A 26,724-nucleotide genomic window follows, 5' to 3' on the forward strand; every position below is an offset into this window, starting at 1 on the left:
GGTTTCCTTCTTGCCTGAGTCAGGGCCATCGTGGCCAGCAAAGTCTGCTCTTCTTGGCCCTGTCCTGCCTCTCAGGTCCTACAGGCTCCTTGGGCTGGTTCCTTAATTGTATCCTACTCTTACACATTGCTGAGGATCCCAAAGAGCTTTATTTATTGATATTTACTGCTGGAGAAGACTCTTGAGGGTCCCTTGGACTGCAAGGAGATCAAACTAGTCAATCCTAAGGGAAGTCCACCCTGAATATTCACTGGAAGGACTGGTGCTGAAGCTCCAATACTTTGGCCACCCGATGCGAAAAGCTGACTCATTGGAAAAGACCCTGATGCTAGGAAGGATTGAAGGCAGGAGAAGGGGATGACTCAATGGACATGAGTTTGAGTGAACTCCGGGAAATAGTGAAGGATAGGGAAGCCTGGTGCTGCAGTTCACGGGGTTGCAAAGAGTCGGATACCACTGAGCCACTGAACAACAACAACAACTGCATTAGGAACCAAAACTGAAAAAAGTAAAATATTTCTTAATTCATTAAAAATAATATCTCCAAAAAAAAATAAAAAAAATAAAAATAATATCTCCTTACATGTTAATATTTTTAATGAAAAATAATTATATTTTCAAAGAAAAAACTTTAGTGAAGGGTGATGTTGTTAGCAAATTTATTATGTTTGGCCTAATAGAAGACTGACTTCATGTGCTTTGAATCTGTTGTGATATGTTCTCATTGAAGTATATGAAGAGAATTTAGTCTTGAAAAATAGGTAGTTGGAAAAGGGAGGAGTGTTTTAATAATCTTTTCAAATAATTGTGGATATTCTTTGATATTACATTAAAATTTGACAAGTATGGGGACTTTTGCTTTTGTTTAACAGGTAACAAGTATTTTTGTTTTCAAATTGACATAAGAGATTCAGGTTCAATCCCTGGGTTGGGAAGATCCCCTGGAAAAGGAAATAGCAACCCATTCCAGTGTTCTTGCTTGGAGAATCCCATGGACAGAGGAGCCTAGCTCCTCTGTCCATGGGGTCGCAAAGAGTTGAATGAGCACTAAAATAACCAGTATCATTTGGAAACAAATATACTTGTTACCTGTTTAACAAAAGCAAAAATCTCCATGCTGATACGTGACTTGCCTGAATGCCTTGACTTCTCGTATAGCTCATTTTCCTTCCCCAGAGTGTTTTCTGGTCCTCCCCGTTTGGTAAGGGAACTCCTGAGAGTGTATGACCATGGCTGTACTTGTTGTTCAGTTGCTAAGTCATGTCTGACTCTTCACAACCCCATGGACTGCAGCATCCAGGCTTCCCTGTCCTTCACCATTTCCCAGAGTTTGCTCAAACTCACGTCCATTGAATTGGTGATGCCGTCCAACCATTTAATCCTCTGTTGTCCCCTTCTCCTCCTGCCTTCTATCTTTCCCAGTATCAGAGTCTTTTCCAATGAGTTGGCTCTTCACATCAGGGGCTGAAGTACTGGAGTTTCAGCTTCAGCCTCAGTCCTTCCAATGAATATTCAGGGTTGATTTTCTTTAGGATTGACTGGTTTGATCTCCTTGCAGTCCAAGGGACTCTCAAGAGCCTTCACCAGCACCGCAATTTGAAAGCATCAATTCTTTGGTGCTCAGCCTTCTTTGTGGTCCATCTCTCACATCCATACATGACACTGAAAAAGCCATAGCTTTGACTGTACAGATCTTTGTCAGCAAAGTGACGTCTGTACTTTCAGCTCTACAGTCTTGTTGAGTTTGACTGAACAGGCCTTTCAACTTCAAGCTACATTGTGATGCTCTGCATACTTGATATTATTTGTTGTGGTTAACGTACAGTAAATGTCATGGTGCTTTCTGCCTGGCTTACTTTCTTTTTCCTCCTGCAAAGACTGCTCTGGAAAAACTGGAAGGAGAGCTTCAGGAAGCCAATCAAAACTATCAGGCTTTGAAGAGAAACTTCCTAGAACTGACAGAATTCAAACACCTCCTGAAGAAAACCCAGGACTTCTTTGAGGTTGTAATTTGGGGACTGTGTATTCAAGGGTCCTTTTCTCTAGAACCTCAAATTTCTATTTTGACAACTGGTTGGTTTGGAATAAGAGTAAATTGTGATGTTTCTGTCGTCTGGCTGGGCTTTGGCTAACGAGGGTTAGGGTGGCATGTGGCATTGGTTGAAATGAATGCAAAAATATTAAGGAGCTCACTAATAAAGTACATGGCCCAAATGGCCCAGAGAGAAATGGAAGTCAGAAAAAAGCACAACAGTTAGTTTGAGCAGATTTGGGATTTTGGTAGGAAGAGACCTTGTTTTAAATACAAAGTTAAATCTTTATTTGAAACAGAAAACTAGATTAGGTCTAAGCATCATGTCATCTGAATTCTATTTGTAGAAAATTGAGTAATTATATAAAAGCAGACAAAGCCATGCAATGTGGGTGATTTTAAGATAGTCTAAGTACATTTAAATGAAAATAGTGATTCTTTGATTTTCAGACGGAAGCCAACTTAGCAGATGATTTCTTTGTAGAAGACACTTCTGGTCTCCTGGAGTTAAGACCTACGCCTGCGTACATTAGTGGAAAGCTGGGGTTAGTGAAACTCCTGCTGTAAAAGTGATGTGTAGATGGGTCCCTGGTCTGTATGCTCAGTGCCTGGCGTGTGGTAGATTTCCCTGACTGTTTGAGTGAATGAATGAATGGACAAATAATGACTGACAAGAGGACTATTTCACATGATTATAGGCCTCCATCCAGTAAAAAACCCAAGTCTAACCTGACTTGGTTAGTGGAGTTGTAGGTAGTATTAACCTTTTTGGTGGTGAGACTGACATTCTTGAGTCTGAAGAGTGCAATGTTTGTATTGTCTCCACGTGGGAAGGATGTAGTGATAACTGTTTATATGGAGTTTCTTAACTGTCCCTGTCTTTGGAACAGGGCTGTGGGATACATGTTTTTTTTTTTGCCTTGTCTCTAAAATACTGTTATAGATTTGGAGTGTGAAGTTTGAAGTGTAATTAGCAATGAGGTAGTTGGGCAGTCAAGTCTTCCACAAGTAATAGAGTACAATAATACCTACCAAAATGTGTGATGATTCAAAATGGTGGGATTTCATTTACTGTTGAAGTAAAATTGAAAGTGAGTTTTGGAATTCTAGTTCTTTATTCAACAGATACTTAGGGGCCTGCTATTTGAGGCATTAGACATTGAAATTGGAATGGAAAGGAAACTATGTTTTGAAAATTTTCGATCAGAAGATTATGTTACTGCATAACATACATTTACAATAATGGGCCAATGTAAGTAACCATTTTAAAGTTAATGTGGGGACTTCCCTGGTGGCCCAGTGGCTAAGACTCTGTGCTCCCAAAGCAGGGGGCCCGGGTTCAATCCCTGGTCAGGGAACTAGATCCCACGTGCTGCAACTAAGATCTGGTGCAGCCAAATAAATAATTAGATATAAAGTTAATGTGAAAAGTTCGAGTTAGAAACTTATCTAGATACCTAGATGATTGTATAAGTAGAGATGTGTATAAGTCAATACATATATTTCAGTCTTAGTACATTATTTGTATAAATGCATAGAGACCATTTTGAGCAGATTAAACACTTGCTTCTTTTAGCTACAATGATATAATGAATGGTCTGTCATATTGTTAATTGCAAATAAGTGAATGTATAGTATTGGGATGATTAAGGACATGTGGACATGTCAAAGGAAACAGGAGGTCAGAGGGGAGTTGGGGTACATTGGGACTGGGATCCAAAGTGCTAAGCAGGGCCATGTCCTTCCTTCCTGCTCAGAGGGCAGTGGGCTTCTACCTTCTGGCTGCTTATCTTCACATCCCATGGGGTCTTCTTCCTGTACCCACTTCCTGTGCCTCAGTAACATCTCTTCTTCTGACTGCTCAGGTTCACAGCCGGTGTGATCAACCGGGAGAGGATGGCTTCCTTTGAGAGGCTGCTGTGGCGAATTTGCCGAGGAAACATCTACGTAAAGTTCAGTGAGATGGACACAGTTCTGGAAGATCCCGTTACAGTGGGTATCTCAGGCTGCAGAAAACATTCTCTTAAGTTTCCTGTAGCCCCACCAGAGGGGTTTGCCCTGCCAGGGGGGTTTTGTTCTCTCAAATCCTGAATCTTTAGCTCTATGAAGTTAATATCAATTTCCTTTTTTTTCTCCTTTCTTTTCTTTTTTCTTCCCCATCCCTTCTTTTTCAAAAATACCTATGAAAGTTCAGCTCCAGGACTGAGTCTTGTTAGCACCTCATAAGTGGTCATTCCTCTAAATGACTTAACTGGACCAGTTCCTGGAAACTTGGCTGTACTGGTGCCGTATGGGTCGGCAGCTCTGTCTTCATCACAGAGCACTGATCACTGATGTAGGTCAGTGTGTTCCAAGCTCCAGGGTGCACTCAAGCAGAAGATGTTGTTCAATGGGAATTCTGATTCAGTGGGTCTATGGTGGTGCCCAGGGGCCCACATTGTTAACCAGCTTGCAATTAGTTCCTGGTAGTCAACAGACCATATATTTGGAATGAAGATTTTGAGGGTCTCCTTCACTGACTGCCACATGTTACTGCCACTAATTTTGTAGGATTTGCTTCTTCCACCTCTCTGGTTAGTATTTAAATCCAGTTTTTAATTCCAAGAAGCTTGGTTTATTTCTTAAAAAAATCATAATCTAATCTAGAAAATAAGGGTTAAAAAATGCAATTTTATTTCATGGAAAACAACTTCATAGTTAAATGTGATTTAAAATAAGAAAAAAGTTTGTATTTAAAAAGCACAACACTTCACCATTCTCATGTCTTTATTTTTATTTTTTTCTTGTGTTCTTTTTCTGTAGTCCATAGCTATAGGTAGGTGTGATTTAATATGGTGGTTAAAACATGGAAATCTTTTTTTTTTGTCTTCTGTTGATTTTAGATAATATAAATGCCCTCCTGTATTATAGTAGGTCCTATAAATATTAATATTTTAAAATGTGACATTAAATCATTACTTTTCATAATCATGTTTTGACATTCTGTAGTCCTGGTGGTAAAGAGAGTATTTATAAAGTAAGATGACTTTAGCCTGATGACTTTGAAGGCCACTGAGCAAATGGTGTGTGGTCAGAATGGATTCCTGGGTCTGGTGAATCCAGAGACAAGAAGATCTAAGAGATTCAGCAAAGGACCATGGGTGGGAGTGCACTCCATGAGTGAGGGACCTTTGGAAATAATGTAAAGCAGGCGGCTCCCCGAATCCTAAAATACCCCTTTCCTGCTCCCATGAGCAGCTACCAAACAGAGTTCATTTTGATATTATTTTCAGTTGGTGCCTAATGTTTCCATTGAGTTGATGTGACATTCACTGTTTTTAGACACTTAATTTCCAATTTTTCCCCAGAATATAGACACTATGATAAGCATCTTCATGCATGTGAATTTTTGTTTACTTCTGACCTAGTTCCATGATATGAATTCAAGGAAATAGGATTGCTGGCTTAAAGGGTGTGGGCATGTTCATGACCCTTGATGGGTCCTGACAAATAGCTTTTCAGTGGAGTCATACCTGATTCCAAAGATACCTGAGACGTAAGTCATGTGTGATGAGTGTGTTGGATTTGTTATCACTTTTCCAACAATGGGTTTCATCATTTTACCTTCACTCCCCACCCCAAACTAAATAAGAGTAAAAAAGTGCATTTCTTTGCTTACAGTTAAGGTTGAACATTTCCATATATGCTTGTGAAATACCCATTTTCCTTTTCTTATGAAATGTCAGAATTGGACTTTAAAAATGCGTTTAATCAGTGTTCCTTTGGGCATATACAGTAAGTATGTGAGTCAAACATTAGACCTGGCTCTTCATTGTTATTGTTCAGTTGCTCAGTCGTGTCTGACTCTTTGAGACCCCATGAGCTGCCACACACCAAGCGTCCCTATCCTTCACTGTCTCCCGGAGTTTGCTCAGACTCAGGTCTATTGAGTCACTGATGCCATCTCACCGTCATCCGCTGCTGCCTCCTCCTCCTTTTGCTTTCAATCTTTCCCAGCATCAGGGGGGTCTTTTCCAATGAGTCGGCTCTTCACATCAGGGGGCCAAAGTATTGGAGCTTCAGCATCAGTCCTTCCAATGAATATTCAGGATTGATTTCCCTTAGGATTGACTGGTTTGGTCTTCTTGTTGCCCAAGGGACCCTTAAGAGTCTTCTCCAACACCACAGTTCAAAAGCATCAATTCTTTGGTGCTCAGCCTTCTTTCTGGTCTGGCTCTCACATCCCTATATGTCTGCTGGCTCTGTCTTTGTTAAATGTCAAATACCATTCATCCCTGAAGTATAGATGTTGTTTATGAGTTAACTCTGGTGAGCTAGGTCAGCTACTTTTACTTTAAGCCTCGCATATCCTGAATTCCCTCTCTTCTGCATGTTTATTAACACATCTCTTAAACACAGGGCTCAGAGCTGGATACAAGGTTCAGCTGTGATCCCTCTGGTGTAGCAGACAGTGATGTTGTCCCTCTGAGGCTGTATCAGCCTGCCTGAGGCCCCACCCAGCCTACCTCCATGGCCTTGACCTCAATCATAATATTACGAACTTGAATCAACTGGGAGAAGTTGAAGTTTTCCAATTTTAAATTTAGAAAAAATAAATTCTAAACACACACATTTTACTGTTCTGATTTTCCAGAGAGAAGAAATTAAAAAGAATATATTCATCATATTTTATCAAGGAGAACAGCTCAGGGAGAAAATCAAGAAGGTCTGTGATGGGTAAGCAACTATTAAAGGTTCTTTTCATCAGCTGTTTGGGTCAGGATTAGTTCAGGGTCTGTGCAATAAATCCAAAATAAACTTTCCTGGTGGCTTAGTGGTAATGAATTCTCCTGCCAATGCAGGAGACATGGGTTCAGTTTCTGGATGGGGAAGATCCCCTGGAGAAGGGATTGGCAACCCTCTCTGGTATTCTTGTCTGGGAATTCCCATGGACAGAGAAGCCTGGTAGGCTATAGTCCTTGGGGTGGCAGAGAGTTGGACACAACTTAGCAATTGAACAACAAGGCTCGAGTAGAGCTTCTTTGAGGTTGCTTAAGGTTTAGAATAACTTTCCCACGTTTGATAATAGTGCTAGAAAGGCAACTGCTTTCTAGTAACTGTGGGAATAGGAACAGAGAGATCTTGATGAGTAAAATTTAAAAGGTCGAAAAAGACGTTTCAGTTGATTCCTTCACACCCCCTTTATCATCTGCTAAAGAACAAGCAAACTGCATGCTTAGTTGTTTCTGAGGTTACTGAGTCATCTTATGTGCAGCCCCTTAGAAGCAGAAATTCAGTAGAGAAAAGACACCAACACAGTAAGTTCTGGGGAGAAGAAGAGACTAGTCAAGCTTGCAGTCGTTTTTATATCACAGTTGGTGGGTTTTGTGGTTTGAGTGGAGCCCATTCATATAATAGAACCACAGGTTTAATTCAGATGGTGTGAGCAATGTGTTGGGAACCGTAGGATGAGATCCATTGTCTGGCTGCTCACTAGATGGTTACTGTGGGGGAAGGTGGTCATCTAACCAAAGTGGACAAGGGATGGGTTAGTAGAAAAGGATGTGCCTGTGCTTCTTGGCAGTCACCCACGTGTGTCCTGTGGAATGTTTGAAACACAGGTTTCGAGCCACTGTGTACCCCTGCCCAGAGCTGGCGTCGGAGCGCAAAGAGATGCTGCAGGGTGTCAACATGAGGCTGGAAGATTTATTCACCGTGAGTGAGGCGTTCAGGCGTGTGACATAAACACCTGCCATTTCCTTGCTCCAAGGGCCCTTGCTCCAAGGTTGGCTGGAATGTCTGCTATGCTTGTCTCGCTGTTGCTGCAGAAGGCTTCATAATTAGGAGATGGATGGCATTCACTAAGCTCGTGGTGATTCTGCTTGTCAGGGCTGCTTTGCCTGGGCTTAGAGTTAACCACAGCCCTTGTTAGCCTTCAGTTCCCCACCCAAGGCTGATAAAAGGAACCTTTTGTTGCCAGATTGGCCTAGGCCACCTCTATGATATAACTCACTAGCCAATGAAGGTGAACAGCCAGTCTTGCTGATTTTTTTCTCCATGGAATTGCCTGGTTGTGTGAGCCAAGCAATTAATTCTGTCAAGGCAGTGAGTCAGGTTTCACATATGAACACGCCCCCAGTTCATATCCTCTTAGTGAATCTGTCGTCACTTAGGATGACTCTCAAAACAGGACTTTTCTTCAATAATAGTCATAAGCTTTGTGAGTAATCCCTGAAAGCCACTGGCCTATATCAAATGGTGTATTCCAGATCAGCCCTGTCCAATAGGTGGTGGCAGAAATGTTATATAACGTGCGAATCCAGTATCATAGCCGTGAGCCACATGTCACCCCTGAGAATTTGAAATGTGGTTGGTGCACCTGGGGGAGTGGATTTTATTTGTATTTAATGTGGCTGCTGTATTGGTCAGCACAGTTCAGGTCCTCGATGAGTATCTTTAGAAATTAGATGTGTGTGTGCTCATCTTCCCAGAAAAAGCAGTATTTGATTCTCTAATCCTCTCTCTTCCCTCTTTGTCACTTGTCAGGGAGACTCTTTCCTTGAAGCAATTACCCCTGAAGTCCTTTCCCCTGAATATTTTGCTGGATTTTATGAAAACTGCATGAGGAGGGACTTACCTAGTGGTTCAGGGGTTGGAACTCTGTGCTTCCTCTGCAGGGAATTCGGGTTTGATCCCTGTTAGGGAATGAGATCCTGCGTGCCAGGTGGCACAGCCAAAACAAAGCAAAAGTCTCATGAGGAGGATGAAAGTTAGGCTAGACTTACACTTCGGTTTCAGATGTCTTGGGTAGCCCTGTGTAATGGTTACTGAAAGGGTTATTGGGTTGTATAATCAGAACAAAAACTGGCTCCGTTTAAACAAACCCTATGTGGGCCAGATCACCTATCATTCCTTCATTCATTAATTCTCTTGCCATTTATTGGAGAGGTTTGGTATGTAAGGCATTTCGATAGATGTATTAGTTTCCTTTGGCTGATGTAACAAATTACTGCAAACTGGGTGGCTTAAAATAATGAAATTTATTCTCTCGCGGTTCTGTGGTGAGAAGTCTGAAATCAAGGGGTCAGCAGAGCCAGGCTTCCTCTGAAGGCACTAGGAAAGGATCCTTGCTTGCCTCTTCTGCTACAGTTTGCATGTTTGTATCACCCCAAAATTTGAATGTTAAAAACCCAATGCCTAGGACTTCCCTGGTGGTCCAGTGGTGAAGAATCTGCCTGCCAATGCAGGGGACATGGGTTGAACCCCTGGTCCAGGAACTGAGATGCCGCATGCTGGGGGAAACGAGGCCCATGCAACACAACTCCTGAGCCCCTGCTTCCTCCAACCCATGCTCCCTAACAAGAGAGCAGCCCCTGCTTGCCACAACTAGAGAAAGCGCAAGTGCAGCAATAAAAAGCTTGTGTGCTACAACAAAGGCCCAGTGCTGCAAAAAATAAAAGGCAACAAACCCCCACAAAGACCTAATGACCCGGATGATGGTACTGGGAGATGGGGCCTTTGGGAGGTGATTAGTTCATGAGACTGGGGTTCTCCTGCATGGGATTAATGCCCTTTTAAAAAGACCCTAGAAAGCTGGCTTCCCCCTTGTGCCATGTTGGCTTAGACTTTGAAGTCTGCAGCTGAGACAAGGGCCTTCAACCATGCTAATCTCAGACTTCCACCTTCCAGGACTGGGAAAATTTTTTGTTACGAAGCACCAGTCTATGATATTTTATCATAGCCACTTGAGTGGACTATGAGGCATCTTCCCAGCCGCTGGTGGCTGTCAGCCATCCTTGCGGGTCCTTGCTTTGTTGATGCGTCACTCCAGTCTCTGCCTCCATCTCATCCATCTTCCCTGTGGGCCTCAGTGTCCAAATTTCTTACAAAACACTGGTCATACTGGAATAGTGCCCACCCTACTCCAGCGTGACCTCATTTTAACTTGATCACATCTGCAAAGACCATATTTCCAAGTAAGATCATGTTCCCAGCTACCAGCCTTAGGACTTCAGCATGTCTTTTGCGGGGACACCATTCAACCCATCACAATAGTACTCTAAGGAGTTTAGAAGAAAAGAAAGATACAGTCCTGGCCTCAGGGCTTTAACCTCTAGTGCAGGAGGTCAAGGCCTGGTGAGAACTGGGAGGCAGAGGAGTGCCCAGGAGCCAAGGACGCCTCCAGGTCTGGCTATCCTGCATTTTTGCCATGTTATCTGGCATCTCCCTGAGTGTCCTTTGTTTTGCTGGGTGCTGTTTTTTTGGCCAGGTGTTAACACAGACAGAGTCTCACCGTCAGAGCCTCCTGCAAGAGGCAGCTGCCAACTGGCACTCCTGGGTCATCAAAGTGCAGAAGATGAAGGCCATTTACCACATCCTGAACATGTGCAACATCGACGTCACCCAGCAGTGTGTGATCGCTGAGATCTGGTTCCCGGTGGCAGACACCGTGCGCATCAGGAGGGCGCTGGAGCAAGGCGTGGTGCGTTGTGGGAATGGGGGGGCGGGGAGGGTCATGTCCAGTTGAGTGGGCCCTCTGCCAGGTGTTCAGATTGCTAACCTCCTAAATCATGTGACCCTTACCTGGTAGGATTGTCTCTATCTTTACACCTTCAGTCCTTACCCAGTGTGTGGGCACGTGTCAGAGATGCCTATTCTTCTCAGTGCTTGACCCACAGGCAACATTTCTTTGATCTTAGCAAGAGTGTACTGGGCACTGATGTGCTGTCACTCCGTTAGCTTTGTCGGGCTGGAAAGACAGATAACCAGACACCTGCAACAATAGCCAGAACTCAGGGAGTGGATGGCGCCCCATGCCTGCTGCTGTGCTAAGCACTCACACGCCTTGTGTAACTCCTACCGTGCTCTTGAGTCCCTCTCTCTGCCCGGTGGGGGGGCCTGTCTCATCACCTATTTGCCCCACTGAAATTTGGGAGAGGGTCGAGGCCATTAGGAATATAGAAACAAAATTTGGAAAGTGAACAAACTCTTGAGAGAGTAAGTAGGAAGGAAGGGAGGAAGAGCAGAGGGCTCGGAACTGTGCATAACGTTTGCAGGAGCTTGAGGATGGAGATTGCCAGAGAATCAGGAGGAACTCGACTCTCTTTGACAACTCTCCTTTAAGATAAATTACATAAGTACTAACTTCAGATGAAATCATGAGTCTCAGGTTAAGAAACTGCCCCAAGTTCACCGAGTAAGTGACAGGAGTCAGACTGTGATCCATGTGCTTACACCCAGCCCATGGCTTTCTTCCTAACATCTTCTCATATGTTCTTTTCACAGGAACTAAGTGGCTCCTCCATGGTCCCCATCTTGACAGCAGTGCAGTCTAAAACAGCTCCTCCCACGTTTAACAGGACAAATAAATTCACAGCTGGCTTCCAGAATATTGTAGATGCATATGGCATAGGCAGTTACCGGGAGATGAACCCAGGTAAAGGAATCTGATGTGTTTCTCAACCAGGCAGCTTGAAAGGAAAATTGAATAAGATTTATCACAGCGGTGGCCTTGGCAATTCATTGCTTTGAACTGTGACATTCCTAAAATCTTACTTGGTTTTCTAATGCCCCTGAATTGTCTTTTGAGATGGTGATTAGCGAGATTTGCTGCTTGACAGGATTTCACCTGTTCTCAGGCAGACAAATTCAGTTTTCATTTTCTTACTGATTCAGTGAGGGTCATCTTAGGCATCTTCATAGTCACATAGTGTTGTGTGGGAGAGATGGCAATGGGCACAGATAGGACTTTTAGTCAGAAGACTGGATTCTCAGTGATACTGTATCACTGAGTCTGATTTGTAAAGTAAGGGGGTAGACCAGATGTCCATTAGCCAAGCAGTTCATGGTGCTGCTGTTCCCCAGCCTGAGTCTGAATCTAATTTGTGACCTGTATTGCAAGGTCCTGTGAGTAACTGCTGGAGGTATGTGGTACATGTGAATGGTGGTAGTGGACAGGGTACAGAAAGCACTTAGAGGAAACTGGTTTTAAATCCCATTAAACTTTGTGATCTTGGGGAAAGTCACTTTTGTTGGTGGTGTTCAGTTGCTAGATCATGTCCGACTCTTTGCAACGCCATGGACTGCAGCATGCTAGACTTCCCTGTCCTCCACTATTTCCTGGAGTTTCAAACTTCTGTCCATTGAGTTGGTGATGCTGTCCAACCATCTCATCCTCTGTTGCCCCCTTCTCCTCCTGGCTTCAATATTTTCCAGTGTCAGGGTCTTTTCCAATGAGTCGACTCTTCACGTCAGGTGGCCAAAGTATTGGAGCTTCAGAAGGTCACTTAGCTGCTCCATAACTCAGCTCATCTGTAAAGTGGGGAGTAATAATATTTACCAACTGAGGAGTTAATGTATGTGAGGGCTAAGTGAGTGTCAGGGGCGGGGATGGTGAGGGACGACAGAGTCAGAAAGACGCAAGGGACCAGCTTGTAGGTCATGGAGCCTGGTAGGGAAATCTTTGATGTGGGGCTGAAAGAATGTTGGGAGGACTCAGGCCGCTGTGATCTCACCTCTACAGCTCCCTACACCATCATCACTTTCCCCTTCCTGTTTGCTGTGATGTTTGGAGACTGTGGTCATGGAACTGTGATGTTCCTGGCAGCCCTTTGGATGGTCCTTAACGAGAAACACTTGCTCGCTCAAAAGTCGACCAATGAGGTGGGTGCCCATCAGCTGTCTCACTTGTTTCCTTGCAGGTTATAAGTAGAATATAAAAAATGTGTCTGTTGTTTTCACTGTGGAAATAACATGTTTTGAAAAGTAAGGGAAAGAGGGAAAGTTAAAAAAGGGACTAGAATTCAGCATAAAAATTCCTGGCCAAAGGTAAATCCTTTGGATGGTTTGGTACAGTACCGTCTTTGTTTATTGTATTTTTTCAATGAAGTATTGATCTTTTCCTTTACTTTTCTTTCCAACATTGATTTTTTCCCCCTTTGATTAGAAAAGCGATACATGTTTCTTGTAAAAATTGGGAAAATACAATAATCTAACTACCTAGAGAAAATTACAATTAATGCTTTTTTTCTGTGCTTATACACAAGTATATAATTTTCTAAAATTGAGATGAAATAGTCCATGTTAATTTGTAGCTTGCTTTTTTTTTTCACTCAAAATATCACAACTATTTTTTCATGGCAGAGCCCTTCTACAATCAGCCCATTCTCAGCATCTTTATGTAACACTGAGAAATCCTGAATATCATGTCTTCACATCAGTTCACACTTGAAATTTCCATATTTTCCATGAAGTCCCTTCACAGTATTGTGAAGATTGAGATAACTCAAGCCTGCATTGTGTCAATTTAATCAGTTCAGTTCAGTCGTGTCTGACTCATTGTGACCTCATGGACTACAGCACACCAGGCCTCTCTGTCCATCACCAACTCCCAGAGCTTGCTCAAACTCATGTCCATTGAGTCGGTGATGCCATCCAACCATCTTCTCCTCTGTCGTCCCCTTCTCCTCCTGCCTTCAATCTTTCCCAGCATCAAGGTCTTTTCAAATGAGTCAGTTCTTCACATCAGGTGGCCAGAGTATTGGAGCTTCAGCTTCAGCATCAGTCCTTCCAGTGAATATTCAGGACTAATTTCCTTTAGGATTGGCTGGTTGGATCTCCTTGCAGTCCAAGGGACTCTCAAATCTTCTCCAGCACCACAGTTCAAAAGCATCAACTCTTTGGTGCTCAGCTTTCTTTGTGGTTAATCAGTTAGTATCAATTTGTGTCCATTGTAGTACAATTTATAAACTGGATGCATACCTTTTAACTCTATCCTGAATTTTAAGAATACCTGCCATCTTTAATACTAGTTGACTTAAGTCAAGCTAGTTCAATGATGTCATAGCTAGTCAATCATAAACAGGGTTAGTGGGAGAATCAACCTATGTCCAATAGTGTTTTCCATGACAAGCATCTTGACAGATATGCTTTCCTATAATTAATATTGGAAGTCTCATACTTAAGCAGTTTTGAGAATGACTGATGTATATCAACCAGTCTTATAGAAAGTGCTTTCCTTTTCTTAGTGGATGTGCTTAGAGACTCAGCATTTTCAGTAAAAGTGAAGTGTTAGTCCTTAGTCGTGTCTGACTCTTTGCAACCCCATGGACTGTAGCTCGCCAGGCTCCTCTGTCCATGGGATTCTCTAGGCAAGAATACTGGAGTGGGTTGCCATTCCCTTTTCCAGGGGCTCCTCCTGACTCGGATCGACGCGAGGTCTACTGTATTGCCAGCAGATTCTTTACTGTCTGAGCCACCAGAGAAGCCCCCTCAATGTCACAAGTGTAGGTGTGACTTGCATACAATTTAGCAGCGTAAGTGGCAGCTCTGTTCTTGTCTCCTGGAAGGAGTGAGACAGCAGCTGCTCACTTTCAAGCGCATCTGTTACAGCTGACACTTTTCTTCAGTTACATTTTCTAACCAAGGCTGAATTAAAGGCTGTGAGGCTATGTGGTTTGTTTCCGCAATAACTGCCATTTCAGGACTTTTCTGGATCAGCTCTAGAAGCTCAGGAAGACCCGGGTGGGTGTGCCCTTTCTGTCTGGATCACTTTGACCCCCACCTGGCGGCCGACACGGCCCCTCTGTGCAGGACGCCTGTGTCTTGGCTGCAGCTGTCCGGTGGTGCTGGGGCCTCCTTAAAACTCGTCCCTGGGGTCTGGTTCAGAGCCCACTGACGGTTGTCCTCTGACTTCCTGGGGCCAGATTTGGAACACCTTCTTCCATGGGCGCTACCTCATCCTCCTCATGGGCATCTTCTCCATCTACACGGGCTTGATCTACAACGACTGCTTCTCCAAGTCTTTGAACATCTTCGGCTCTTCCTGGAGTGTCCAACCCATGTTCAGAAATGGCACATGGAGGTAAGTTGGGACAGAGGTGGGTCACTCACTGGTCATCCAGGTGGACTCAGTTCGCATGCCCGGGGCCTTCTGTGCCTGGTTCTGTTCAGAGGTGCGCCCACCAATTGAACAAATACTTCAGCGTTATCTATGGAGTGTGAGACCTTGTATCACTTCCTCAGTTAACTGTGCTGGTTACTGTAATGCATGGAAAGTTTTTTCAAAACTTCAGTCAAATTATGTAGGTATCCTGGAATGCATCCCACTCCCAGGCAGTGTTGTGTAAACAAGGGTGGGTCAGGTGTAAACTGGGCATCAGAGTAGCAGTCATGAAAGCAAGAAGACTTTGGGAGAAGAAGGTGGCATTGAAACTTTCTTGCTTGACCTGGAATTGGAAAGAGAGTGAAATTATGCATCTACATGCTTAGGAGGCTTTGCTTGAAGAGAGACTGATGCAGGTGTTGAGCTGTATAAATGATTGGTTTCCAGTGTTCAAAGCCCCAGGCTTAGCAGAAGGGCATTATCTTTGACTGCTCAGAGCAGCTTGACTGGTTAAAAGCAAATAAAGAGGTTTTGCACTGCTCGTCCCCTGTATTTGCCTTGCGGGTGACAGGGTGAGGAAGGCAGGGGATATTGTGGGCTGGCTGGCAGGGAGAAGTCTTGGCTTTAGGAAAGAGAGACCTGGAAACTCTCCGCATCCCCTCGCCTGAAGCGCACTTCCCACAGGCATCCCTGGTTATTGTGCTGTTAATCAGACACACAGTCATCAGAATGGAAACAGCACTTCCGGAGTGGAGATTGGGGAAAGGGAGAAAGATTTTCGAATCTGAGGAGTGGGTCAGTGTGACGAATTGAGGGAGGAGGACAGTGGAGGAGAGGGAGCTTCGAGGGAAACCCACGGGAATGTTGACGGCTTTGTGGTCTTTGGGGGGCCCCGGGCTGCCGGCATCACGTGAGATAACCAGGGAGCTTCCAGGTTCCTTTCCTGTTGTTGTAGTAGCTCAGTCGTGTCTGACTCCTGCGGCCATGTGGACTACAGCCCACCAGGCTCCTCTGTGCATGGGATTCTCCAGGCAAGAGTACTGGAGTGGATTGCCATTTCCTTCTCCAGGGAATCTTCCCGACCCAGGGATCGAACCTGTGTCTCCTGCATTGACAGGCAGGTCTTTACCACTGAGCCACCAGGAAATAGGGGCTACATACCAAGGCTGGAAAGCCTCAGGTGATGTTGCCCACGTCTGCCCCACAGATGCTTCAGGTCAGTTTCAGGTTTCCCTGTCTTGCCCTGGAGCATCCGGGGAAGTGACAGGAGAGCACTGCGAGAAAGGAGAGGCAGATGCCTGACCGGATGCACAGTCCTTCCTCCATGTTTTCTCTCTCAAGCACAGTAGGACTTTCTATTGAAGGCATGTCAAGGGTCTTATTTGCTTGCTAAATCTGCGCTGCATATTGTAAGTGGGGAGAGAGAAAACACCATCCATCTCATCCCAGGATTTCTTAGGAATGATTCAGCGCAGGGTTCCTTTTGATGTGGAGTGTCCTAAGTGCATGTGAGGTCTTGCTGCTGACTGAAGGGGGCTCAGAGGGGCTACGGTAGTGCTGGGGGGTGTGTCACTGAGGCTCCGTGAATCTCCTTTTAGTCCCTCTGCTGGGTCCAAGTGCCCTGTAGTAGAGGACAGGAATGTTAATAAATAAATAAAAATGAAGAAGAAAACATTTTGCAAGATTCCAATTACAGATGGCCATGTCTATGGTTTTTTTTTTTTTTTTTGCAATTAGTATCCTGGAGAGATGCCTGGAAGAACAAAACTTTCATCCATTTGAAGACAGCTTGCTTACTGCTGCTCTTCAGGTTTGCACTCATAAGCATAGTGATGGACTCAGAAACGTGTTAAATTGGCAAAACTTGATCAAATCATGCACGCAGATTTTCATTTGCTCTGGAGTGTGCCTGGGAAATGTCGGAGTCCGATGTTTGGCTGTCACTCTGCAAACGTGGGTCAGAATATTGTTCTTTTGTGTACAGGCAAATGACCTCTGCCCCCAATTCTAGGCTTTTGAGGCCATGACTGGACTAAGGCCCCAGGCTGGGTCCCACATCCACACATGGATGGGCTTCAGCAAGGAGGCGAAGGGAAGCCACAGGCATCCATCAGAGTGGCAGAGGGCACAGCAGAGGGTTTTGGTTACTGGCTGCAAGCTAAGTCTTGGGCCTGCTTACCCTGACAGTGGGCTAGAGACACTGTCACAACCTCCTTCACTGGGGACCGTGCACCACTCTCAGTAAGAGGCTATTAGGAGGGCTTCGAGGATTTGGCCTCAGGGAGGATAAGGGGAAGGTTAGGTCATTTTTGTGGTTTGGACAGCATCCTTATCTTGAAATGTCCATGTTTTGACATTAGATATGATTGTGGAATGGTCTTGTTTTTGTCTTGGTCCACCATGGTCACACTGTGGCCTTATCTGATGTTCTGTGAAATTGCTTATGTTCAACGGCAGATACTATGGCTTGGCTGTGGGCACCAGGCCAATTTCCTCTTTTTATTTTGTCACACAAACACATCTCTGATAGTGAAATCCAGGCATTTGCACTGAGGCATGCCTTTTGGACGGGTCTGGGTGTGAGATGGCCAGTCAGGCCCAGCTGCCTCCACTGTTGCTGAGGGCCTGGTCAGCGTACCCAGGCTTCCTGAACTCCCCGCACTGGGCTACAAATACCACCACCACACTAGCTGCAGGAGGGAGGGGATGTGTTTCTAGGCAGCCTAAATTACCAATGTTCTGTTCTTCATCCTTTCAAATACTCAATCTTGGGTCCCTCCATAGATATGTGCTCTTAAAAACAAACAAACAAAATTAAGCCCTAATGTTCTTAACCCCGTCAGGTTTGCACAGACAGTAAGAAGTTCCTGCTCTTTGACATTTGTACTTCTGAGTGAGAAAGGGACACAGATTTAAAGGCAGTCAGTGGACCATAATTTTAGTTCCCGGAGGTCAGGGACCACGTGTAAAAGCCAGTTCACTCCTCCAGGATCAGCTCTTGTGCCCCCAGGGGAGATTCCCCAGGCTGGTCCCAAGGCTGGATTTTATTTTTTCTATGCTTCCCTGGTTGTTCAGCTGGAAGAACCTGCCTACCAGTGCAGGAGACACTGGAGATGTGGGTTCAATCCCTAGGCCAGGAAGATCCTCTGGAGAAGGACATGGCAACCCACTCTAGCATTCTTGCCTGGGAAATGCCGTGGACAGAGGAGCCTGGTAGGCTACACTCCATAGGGTCGCAAAGAGTCAGACACAACTGAGTGTGCATGTACGTATGCTCCTGTCATCCCTTCCCCTGCCTCTTTTTTGATGTAGGATAGTTTTTTCTTTACCTCATCAGGCTGAGAGCCCTTGGGAAACTCAGACTGTGACCTCCTTGGGAGCCAGAGGGTAATTTCTGTAGCTTAGCACATAGTGCTTATTCAGTGAGTAAAAGTCAGTTTCTTTGTGACCCCATGGATTGTAGCCTCCAGGCTTCTCTGTTCATGGGATTTTCCAGGCAAGAATACTGGACTGGGTTGCCATTTCCTCCTTCAGGGAATCTTCCCAACCCAAGGATCGAACCCTGGTCTCCTAGCATTGCAGACAGTGTCTTTACTCCCTGGGCCGCCAGGAAAGCATGGTTATTTCTTAATTGGATGAACCAGTTGGTGAGTCACACCAACAGATAGGCTTTGATTGGCTGCTTGCAACTGGATGACTGATGTTCCTGTAGTGTTTTTCCTACCTCTGGTTGACCACTGGCTTTGTTTTTGTTTTTCCTTTCGCTCTCAATAGTATGCAGGTATTGAAAACGAATCCACTGTTGCAGCTGGACCCAGCCATTCCAGGAGTGTACTCTGGAAATCCATACCCGTTTGGAATTGATCCGGTAATAATGTCTTCTGAAGTTAAATATTATGTAAAATGTCTTGCTGAGGAGATTTCTTCCCCTCCTCTGTGTGGAGGGGAAGAAAGCGCTAGAACCTATGAAATCCACAAACATGTGTTGAGATAGAAGAGCAGGTCATGGAGGTGTTTGTGATATACTACCCCAGATTTGAGTCCACATCCTACCTGAACCCTATATCCAGCCACTGGGCCATTTTCCCTGCAGTTTCCCAAACATCTGCCTCTTTCTTCTCAATCATACCCTTGGTGGTTAACAATTGCTTCTTTAAAAGGCACTTGTTTACCTGGAAAATATGCTTATTAGATAAGCAATTTAGCATCCTAGCCAGGTTCCCAACTTTGGCATTTTCTTCCAATGATTAACATCTTAACTTTTTCCTAGAGAAGTATGGATTTGCTTTTATATTTGCTTTATTTTACTGCATAGAATTAGAGTTTTAAAAAATGTATTAACTCTGATTGGTTTGTTATATCTACCTCAGTTGGATTTGAGCCAAACAAAGGTGTTCCTTTGCCCAAACTTCAGGTGCAAAGCGATTTCGAGGTCACGCACGCATGTTAGTGCAAAGCCACTGGTACTGTGGCTTTAGCACATATCACCACCAGATGGCAGACTTGTGCTCCAAATGAGCACAAGCATCTGGACCTGAACTTGGCAGATACGGTTCGTTAACGTTTTCTCTATGCTCTTTTTGTTGAAAGAGAACCTGAGAACACAGTTTTACTTGCTGACAGTTGAGAGGAATAATGTTGCTGTTGTTCAGTCACAAAGTCATGTCTGACTCTGCAATCCCATGCACTGCAGCATGCCAGGCTTCCCTGTCTATCACCAACTCTCAGAGCTTGCTCAAACTCATGTCCATTGAGTCGGTGATGCCATCCCTCTGTCGTCCCCTTCTCCTCCTGCCATCAATCTTTCCCAGCATCAGGGTCTTTTCCAGTGAGTCAGCTCTTTGCATCAGGTGGCCAAAGGATTGGAGCTTCAGCTTTAGCATCAGTCCTTCCAATGAATATTCAGGGTTGATTTCCTTTAGGATTGACTGGTTTGATCTTGAAGTCCAAGAGACTCGCAAGAGTCTTCTCCAACACTGCAGTTTGAAAGCATCAATTCTTCGATGTTCATCCTTCTTTATGGTCCAATTTTCACATCCATACATGACTACTGGAAAAATCATAGCTTTAACTATACAGACTTTTGCTGGCAAAGTGATGTCTGCTTTTTAATATGCTAAGTTTGTCACAGCTTTCCTTGCAAGAACAAGTGTCTTTTAGTTGAGGGATCATACTGGCCCTAAAATTGGTTCTCTGATCTCTCCTCTCTTGGGGTTCACCCTCTCTTCAGTTTTGAGTTCTCCCACTTTCTGCCTGCCTCCCCTCTCTTATAAAAACAGCAAGCATCACCCAGGATTGGTTTTTACTTGACACTTGCATTTTATCAAAAGAGGTTAAGTCCTTGAAGGCTTGTTTGTAAGCTGCAAGGTGCTAAAAATAAATGCAAGTTGTTATTTTTGTAGACTGGAAGGCTTTATCTTTGGTTCTAGGAGTTTCACGAGTAGCAGGCAGGCAGAGGAGGAGTATAGATGGGTGTGATTTTTAAGGTCTGATTGACCTTCCTTTCCTTTGAATATCATTGCTTCTACCGTCCTGTCTGTTCCCTTCACAGCCCCCATCTGATGAATCAGCAAATCCTATCTGCCCAATTTTGCTCCTCACAGACAAAGGGAGAATAGTGTACTTAACCTTTCAAAACTGAGTAATCCAGTCTCTGCGTGCATGCTCAGTTGTGTCCAGCTCTTTTGCGACCCTATGGCCTCTAGCCTGCCAGGCTCCTCTGTCCATGGGCTTTTCCAGGCAGGAATACTGGAGTGGCTTGCCATTTCTTCCTCCTGGGGATCTTTCCAACCTAGGGATCAAACCTGCATCTCCTGTGTCTCCTGCATGGGCAGTGGCTTCTTTACCACTAAGCTACCTGGGAAATGGTTTAGTCTCTGCTCTGCATTCAATTTTGTCATCTGCCCACTAGTTAGAAAGAAAAATGTGAGGGTGAAAGGCAAGGCGGGTGTTGAAAATAATAAATTTTTCCCTAGTGACATTTAGATTTTTAAAATGTTTTAGTCTTTTTATTATAAAGAAAAATAATACATCTTCAACACAATGAACATGAGTTTGAGCAAACTCCAGGAGATGGTAAAGGACAGGGAAGCCTGGTATGCTCCAGTCCATTGGGTGGCAAGGAGTAGAATGTGACTGAACAACAACAATACATGTGTTTAAAACTCCATATAATGCAAAAATTATTAAAAAATGGGTTGGCTTTCTTGCCTTTCCTGTTCCTACAACCTGATTCCCCAGAGAGAATCTCTTTAATAGAACATTTCTGTGCTTATATTATTAATAGCACTTATATATATTAATGAAGGGTTTGATTTTTACATAATGTAAATTTCTACAGCTGCATTGATTAACTGTTGAGCGTCTATTTGTGAATCAAAGTGCAAAATATTTGAGCATCAGAGCTGAGGGGACTGTCTAAAAGTGTTTGTAAATATTTTATAATAAATGAACATTACACAGTGGTTAAAAGCCTGTGATTTAGAATCAGAAAGCCTGTGTTTAAATCTTGGCTTTTCTGTTACTTGTTATGTGGTTTTGAGCAAATTATCATCTCTGTGTCTCTGTTTCCTCGTCTGTAAAATGGGTATAATAATAGTCCTTATAGAGTTTCTCAGATGAGGAAATGGATTTTATAGGTAAAACACCCAGAAGAGTCTGGTGCATACAGAATAAATGCCCCATTTGCTGTTATATTACTTCTCCCTGAATGTGTAAATAACTTAGTCTCCCTGATATTTTGTAAATATGCTTATCTGTCAAATGGAATCACTTAAAACTATCTCATAGAGTTTTTATTAGAATTGAATGAGATAAATACACTTAAAGGGCTTAGTATGTACCTGGTACTTACCCGTGAACATTTTTAGCTTTTCCAGGCTGGGTCTAAAGTGTACAGGTAACCCTGCCGTCACCGTGTTGAGTGATCCTGTGGGTTTTGGCCAGCCAGGCAGGCGAAGGGATGAGCAGAGGGTGCAGGACAAGCCTGGTGCAGCTTCGATGCCAAGGTGGTTGATCAGGGTAGTAGAAGTGCTTTCCTGAATAGCTTTCTGAGGGCAAACATAGCTCTAGCGCCTTCTAGACTCTGGTCTCATGTTTTTCTTTCTTTAATTTTGGGGAAAATTGCTTTACAAGCTCGTATTGGTTTCTGCCACACAACAATGCAGATCAGCCGTACTCACCCACACACTGCCTCCCTCCCCCTCCCCATCCCCGCTTCTAGGTCGTCACAGGGCCCCAGGCTGGGCTTCCTATATCAGAGAGCAGCCTCGCAGCAGCGGTCTGCTTTGCACATGGTAGTGTGTGCATGTCAGTGCAGCTTCCGCCGTTTGGTCTCTGTGCTTCTTGTCTTGTTTCCCTTCCAGATTTGGAACTTGGCTTCAAACAAGCTGACGTTTTTGAACTCCTATAAGATGAAGATGTCAGTTATCCTGGGAATTGTCCAGATGGTTTTTGGTGTTATTCTCAGCCTTTTCAATTACAGGTAGGTTTTGTGATGAGCTTTCTGCCTGTTGGTCTGACCACGTCAGTGATGAGTGGTGGCAGAGCCACCAGTTTGGTCCTGTGTCCTTCTGTAAGTTTCCTTCCTAAAGTATGTGAAAGTGTAATTGCTCAGTCTTGTCCAGCTCTTTGCGACCTTATGGCCTGTAGCCCACTAGGCTCCTCTGTCCATGGGATTTCCCAGACAAGAATACTGGAGTGGGGGAGCCATTTCCTCCTCCAGGGGATCTTCCTGATCCAGGGATCGAACCTGGCTCTCCTGCATTGCAGGCAGATTCTTTACCATCCTGGGTCTCTTGGCTTGAGCTTGGACAAGCTGACTTGCCAGAAATGATACCTCTGTTTCTCCTGAGCTGAGTGCACCTTTCACCTCAGAAATATTTGAGAGTTCAGAAAGAGACTGCAAGCCTGCAGTGCTATCGTTGTTGCTGTTTCGCCTCATAGTTGTATCTGGCTCTTCACAACCCCATGGGCTGCAGCCACAGTGTTTTGTGTGTGCAACCCGCCAGGCCTCAGGTGATGCTATGTCTGGGCTTAGCCCCACTGCATTCGGGCCAGAGTGCCCTCAGATTCTGAATTCCACTTGGTATCATTTCTTCATACTGGCAGCAGCCTCTCTTTCACTTCTTTGGTGGTTAATTTCTCCATCTATCCTTTCCATTTTGCTCTATTTCTACCAAAGCTTCTCAAACTTGTATATTTGTGCTAAAGTAGTAAATGCTTGAAAACAGCCTATTTAGAAACCCTTCGTGGACATGGCAGCTTGTTGGTATCCCCAAAACCCATCTGCCAGAAGGTCAGTAGTGTACTGCAGAAATGATGCAGGGTTTAGAATCAGAGATTTGACATCCAGCATGGCAACCCACTCAGGTATTCTTGCTTGGAGAATCCCGTGGACAGAGGAGCCTGGCAGGCCACAGTGCTTAGGTCGCAAAGAGTCGGACACGACTGAAGTGGCTGAGCACGCACACAGCACACGTCCGCTGTGTGGTCATAGATATGTTGCTGGACGTGTCTGTGATCCACCAAAACCCACCTGCAGGAGGTCAGCACCGTACTGCAGGAGTGATTCAGGGTTTAGAATCAGAGATTTGACACACTTGTAGCTGTGTGATCGTAGATGTGTTGCTGGACGTGTCTGTGATCCACCAAAACCCACCTGCAGGAGGTCAGCACTGTACTGCAGGAGTGATGCAGGGTTTAGAATCAGAGATTTGACACGCTTGTAGCTGTGTGATTGTAGACGTGTTGCTGGACGTGTCTGTGACCCACCAAAACCCACCTGCAGGAGGTCAGCACCGTACTGCAGGAGTGATGCAGGGTTTAGAATCAGAGATTTGACATGCTTGTAGCTGTGTGATCGTAGACGTGTTGCTGGACGTGTCTATGATCGTTTTCTTCCGCAGAGTGGCAACAGAGGCGTCAGAATGGGTCAGTTATTGTAACAAACAGCTCCGAACTCTCAGCGCCTCCAGACCAGGACACATGTCATGGTGGGCCACTAGGGGTGCTGCTCATCTTATCCTCACACTGGGACCAGGGCTGATGGGCGGCCACCACCTTGAAGTTGCCGGTTGCTGTGGCAGGAGAGAGTGGTCAGTTACACACTGACTCTTAAGCTTCCACCCAGAGTAACACATGCCACCTCCGTTCCCGTTTCATTGACCAGAACCAGTCATGTGATGACCCATGTCTATTGGAAAACCAATAGACTAGACACATGATTCTACTTGAAAAATAAGAACTATTTAGTGAATAAGTGAATGACAGTGCCTTGGTACTACTGCCTGCCTGAAAGTGCTGTGAGAATTACACGGAGGTAAAACCAGGATAAAACCAGGAAGGACTTTCTGGGTGGACTATGATTAGCATCACGTGTCAGGCCAGCCTCAACTATCTCTCTCAATCCTGCTTTATCATAGGGTCTCCATTTTCCCTGCAATAGCTCTTATAATTAAAATGTCTTTCTGATGTTTTACCTGGGAGTCCCCCAGCTTAGTCTCATGGGACTCTCTCTGTGTCTGAGAGCAGGAGCTGACAAATATTCTGTGTAAAGAGCCAGGTAGTAACTATTCTAGGCTTTGCAGGGTAGGTGGTCTCTGTCCCTGCTACTCAATTCCAGTGTTGTAGTGTGAATGAACACTGCCACAGACAGCACGTAAACAAATGAGTGTGACTGTGTTCCAGTCAAACTTAATTAAAACTGAAATTTGGATTTCCTATAGTTTTCATGTGTCATAAAATATTATTCTTTTGCTTTTCCCCAAAACATTAAAAAATACAAAAACCAGGCTGTACAAAACTAGGTAATGGGCGCAGTTTGGCTCATGGGCTGTTGTTGGCCAACACCTGTCTTAGAGCATTCTTTTGAGAATAGCTGTCAAGCCTTGCGTCTGTATCCTTCTGCCCTTGACTGTGTAGATATGAATTGGGTCTGCACAGGAAGCTGTGGCCAGGTCACCAGCTGTCTGTGTGAGCCTGTCCTTTGCCTCATGACTTTACCTTCTAGACCCTGGTTCTCTCTGACCCTTTTGTACAAAAGCACCTTTCTTTCTCATTTTTCCATCCATGCATCATTACTACTTGCTTGGAGAGAGGATGCAGGGCTTCAAAAAAAAAAAAACAAACAAACAACTTGGTACTTTGAAGAGAATGGTGAGTGATTGGCATTCCTTCAATGTTCTGTCTTGTATGTGTGTTTTCCACCCCCAGGTTCTTCAGAAACACTCTGAACATCATTCTGCAGTTCATCCCTGAGATGATTTTTATCCTGAGTCTTTTTGGATACCTGGTCTTCATGATCATCTTCAAGTGGTGCTCCTTCAACGTCTTTGTGTCCCGACGAGCCCCGAGCATCCTTATCCACTTCATCAACATGTTCCTATTTAACTATAAGGACCCTTCGAATGTACCTCTGTACCAACATCAGGTACTTCTGGGCTTTCTTTTTCTTTTAAGCATTTCGATTATGTCAAATCTCTCCTGCTCTTGGGTTTTACAGAGAGTAAATTATCTGTAAGACTGAGCCATCTCAGCACCCAACGTGTTCGGTTCTTCAGATTTCAGAAGGCCCTGATTGAATGACTGTCCACATGCTGAGGGCAGTGCTCTGAAGCAGCTCCAGTGGTTTCTGTTTGGGTAATGCACCTGAGGGGTTATAGCCATGGGGTTGAAAATTGGCTTGTACGTTGTCTGCGAAGAAAGAGAAAAGTAATCTTTCAAATTGATTGGCTTGAAACTGTAAGTGGTCTAAATAGTACCTTAAAATGGAATAATCTTTTATTATAAAGGTAAACTCTAGTTGTTGTTTAGTTGCTAAGTTGTGTTCAATTCTTTGAGACCCCATGGACCATAGCACGCCAAGCTCCTCTGTCCATGGGATTTCCCTGGTGGTCCAAAGGCTGGGTCTTTGCACTCCTGGTGCAGGAGGGCCCGGGTTCGATCCCTGGTCAGGGAGCTGGATCCCACATGCCACAGTCAAATAAATAAATATTTGGTGGGCTTCCCAGGTAGTTCAGTGATAAAACAAAATCCTGCCAATGCAGGAGATGCGTTTGATCCCTGTGCCTGCCTTGAGTGGACACACCACACCACCGGACTGACAGGTCTCTCTCTGCAGTGGGAATAGCCCACGATGGGAAGGCTAATGGGTCTACTGAAACGTTTCTCATCTCTCCAAATGAAGTGTGGTTGATCGTGTGTATTGATTATGTGTAGTTGATCCATATATTGATCATTTGTATCATATAAAGTATGCTGTACAGTCACCTTAAAATGGTAAGAGCTTTCCATTTCGGTCTTACAGCAAGAAGTCCAGAGTTTCTTTGTTATCATGGCTTTGATCTCTGTGCCGTGGATGCTTCTGATTAAGCCATTTATCCTTAGAGCCAACCATCGGAAATCCCAGGTAAGCACCATCTACTTCAGTTCCCTCACTGTGGGTAGGAATACGGGTTCCCTGGAAATTTAAGCCAGGGGTTTATAGAGAATGCTGGGTTTACCAGGGCCTGAAGGGCCTGCTGAGGTGAGGGTGGTGAGGTAAGGAACTGGCCCACCCCAGGTATGCTTCCTTCTGCAGAGCTCAGCTTTTCTTTGGGGTCATCTTATTTCCAACATAATTATTGTTCAGTTGCTAAGTTCTGTCCGACTCTGCGATCTCATGGACTGCAGCACGCCAGGCCTCCCTGTCCCTCACTGTCTCCCAGAGTTTGCTCACACTCATGTCTATTGAGTCGATGATGCCATCCAACCATCTCCTCTGCCAGTCTCTTCTTCTGCCTTCAGTCTTTTCCATTGAATCGGCTCTTTGCATCACATGGCCAAAGTATTG

General features: G+C 44.5%; 1 protein-coding gene across 2 annotated transcripts in view; it reads left to right on the forward strand.

Annotated features, from left to right (window-relative positions):
* The window catches only part of ATP6V0A4 (ATPase H+ transporting V0 subunit a4), a 54,537-nt gene that overhangs the window by 15,526 nt on the left and 12,287 nt on the right, over nucleotides 1-26,724 (forward strand). For both annotated transcript variants that reach the window (XM_020878266.2, XM_070465186.1), the window contains exons 5-17: nucleotides 1,878-2,003; nucleotides 2,483-2,577; nucleotides 3,898-4,024; nucleotides 6,666-6,748; nucleotides 7,633-7,726; nucleotides 10,281-10,493; nucleotides 11,297-11,447; nucleotides 12,534-12,673; nucleotides 14,716-14,873; nucleotides 18,669-18,762; nucleotides 22,259-22,377; nucleotides 25,107-25,323; nucleotides 26,200-26,301. In XM_020878266.2, coding sequence (XP_020733925.2) covers nucleotides 1,878-2,003; nucleotides 2,483-2,577; nucleotides 3,898-4,024; nucleotides 6,666-6,748; nucleotides 7,633-7,726; nucleotides 10,281-10,493; nucleotides 11,297-11,447; nucleotides 12,534-12,673; nucleotides 14,716-14,873; nucleotides 18,669-18,762; nucleotides 22,259-22,377; nucleotides 25,107-25,323; nucleotides 26,200-26,301 — 1,719 coding nt within the window. The remainder of the gene's footprint in view (nucleotides 1-1,877; nucleotides 2,004-2,482; nucleotides 2,578-3,897; nucleotides 4,025-6,665; nucleotides 6,749-7,632; nucleotides 7,727-10,280; nucleotides 10,494-11,296; nucleotides 11,448-12,533; nucleotides 12,674-14,715; nucleotides 14,874-18,668; nucleotides 18,763-22,258; nucleotides 22,378-25,106; nucleotides 25,324-26,199; nucleotides 26,302-26,724) is intronic.

The sequence above is a fragment of the Odocoileus virginianus genome, chromosome 1 (genome assembly GCF_023699985.2).
Source record: "Odocoileus virginianus isolate 20LAN1187 ecotype Illinois chromosome 1, Ovbor_1.2, whole genome shotgun sequence".
Classification (NCBI taxonomy): domain Eukaryota; kingdom Metazoa; phylum Chordata; class Mammalia; order Artiodactyla; family Cervidae; genus Odocoileus; species Odocoileus virginianus.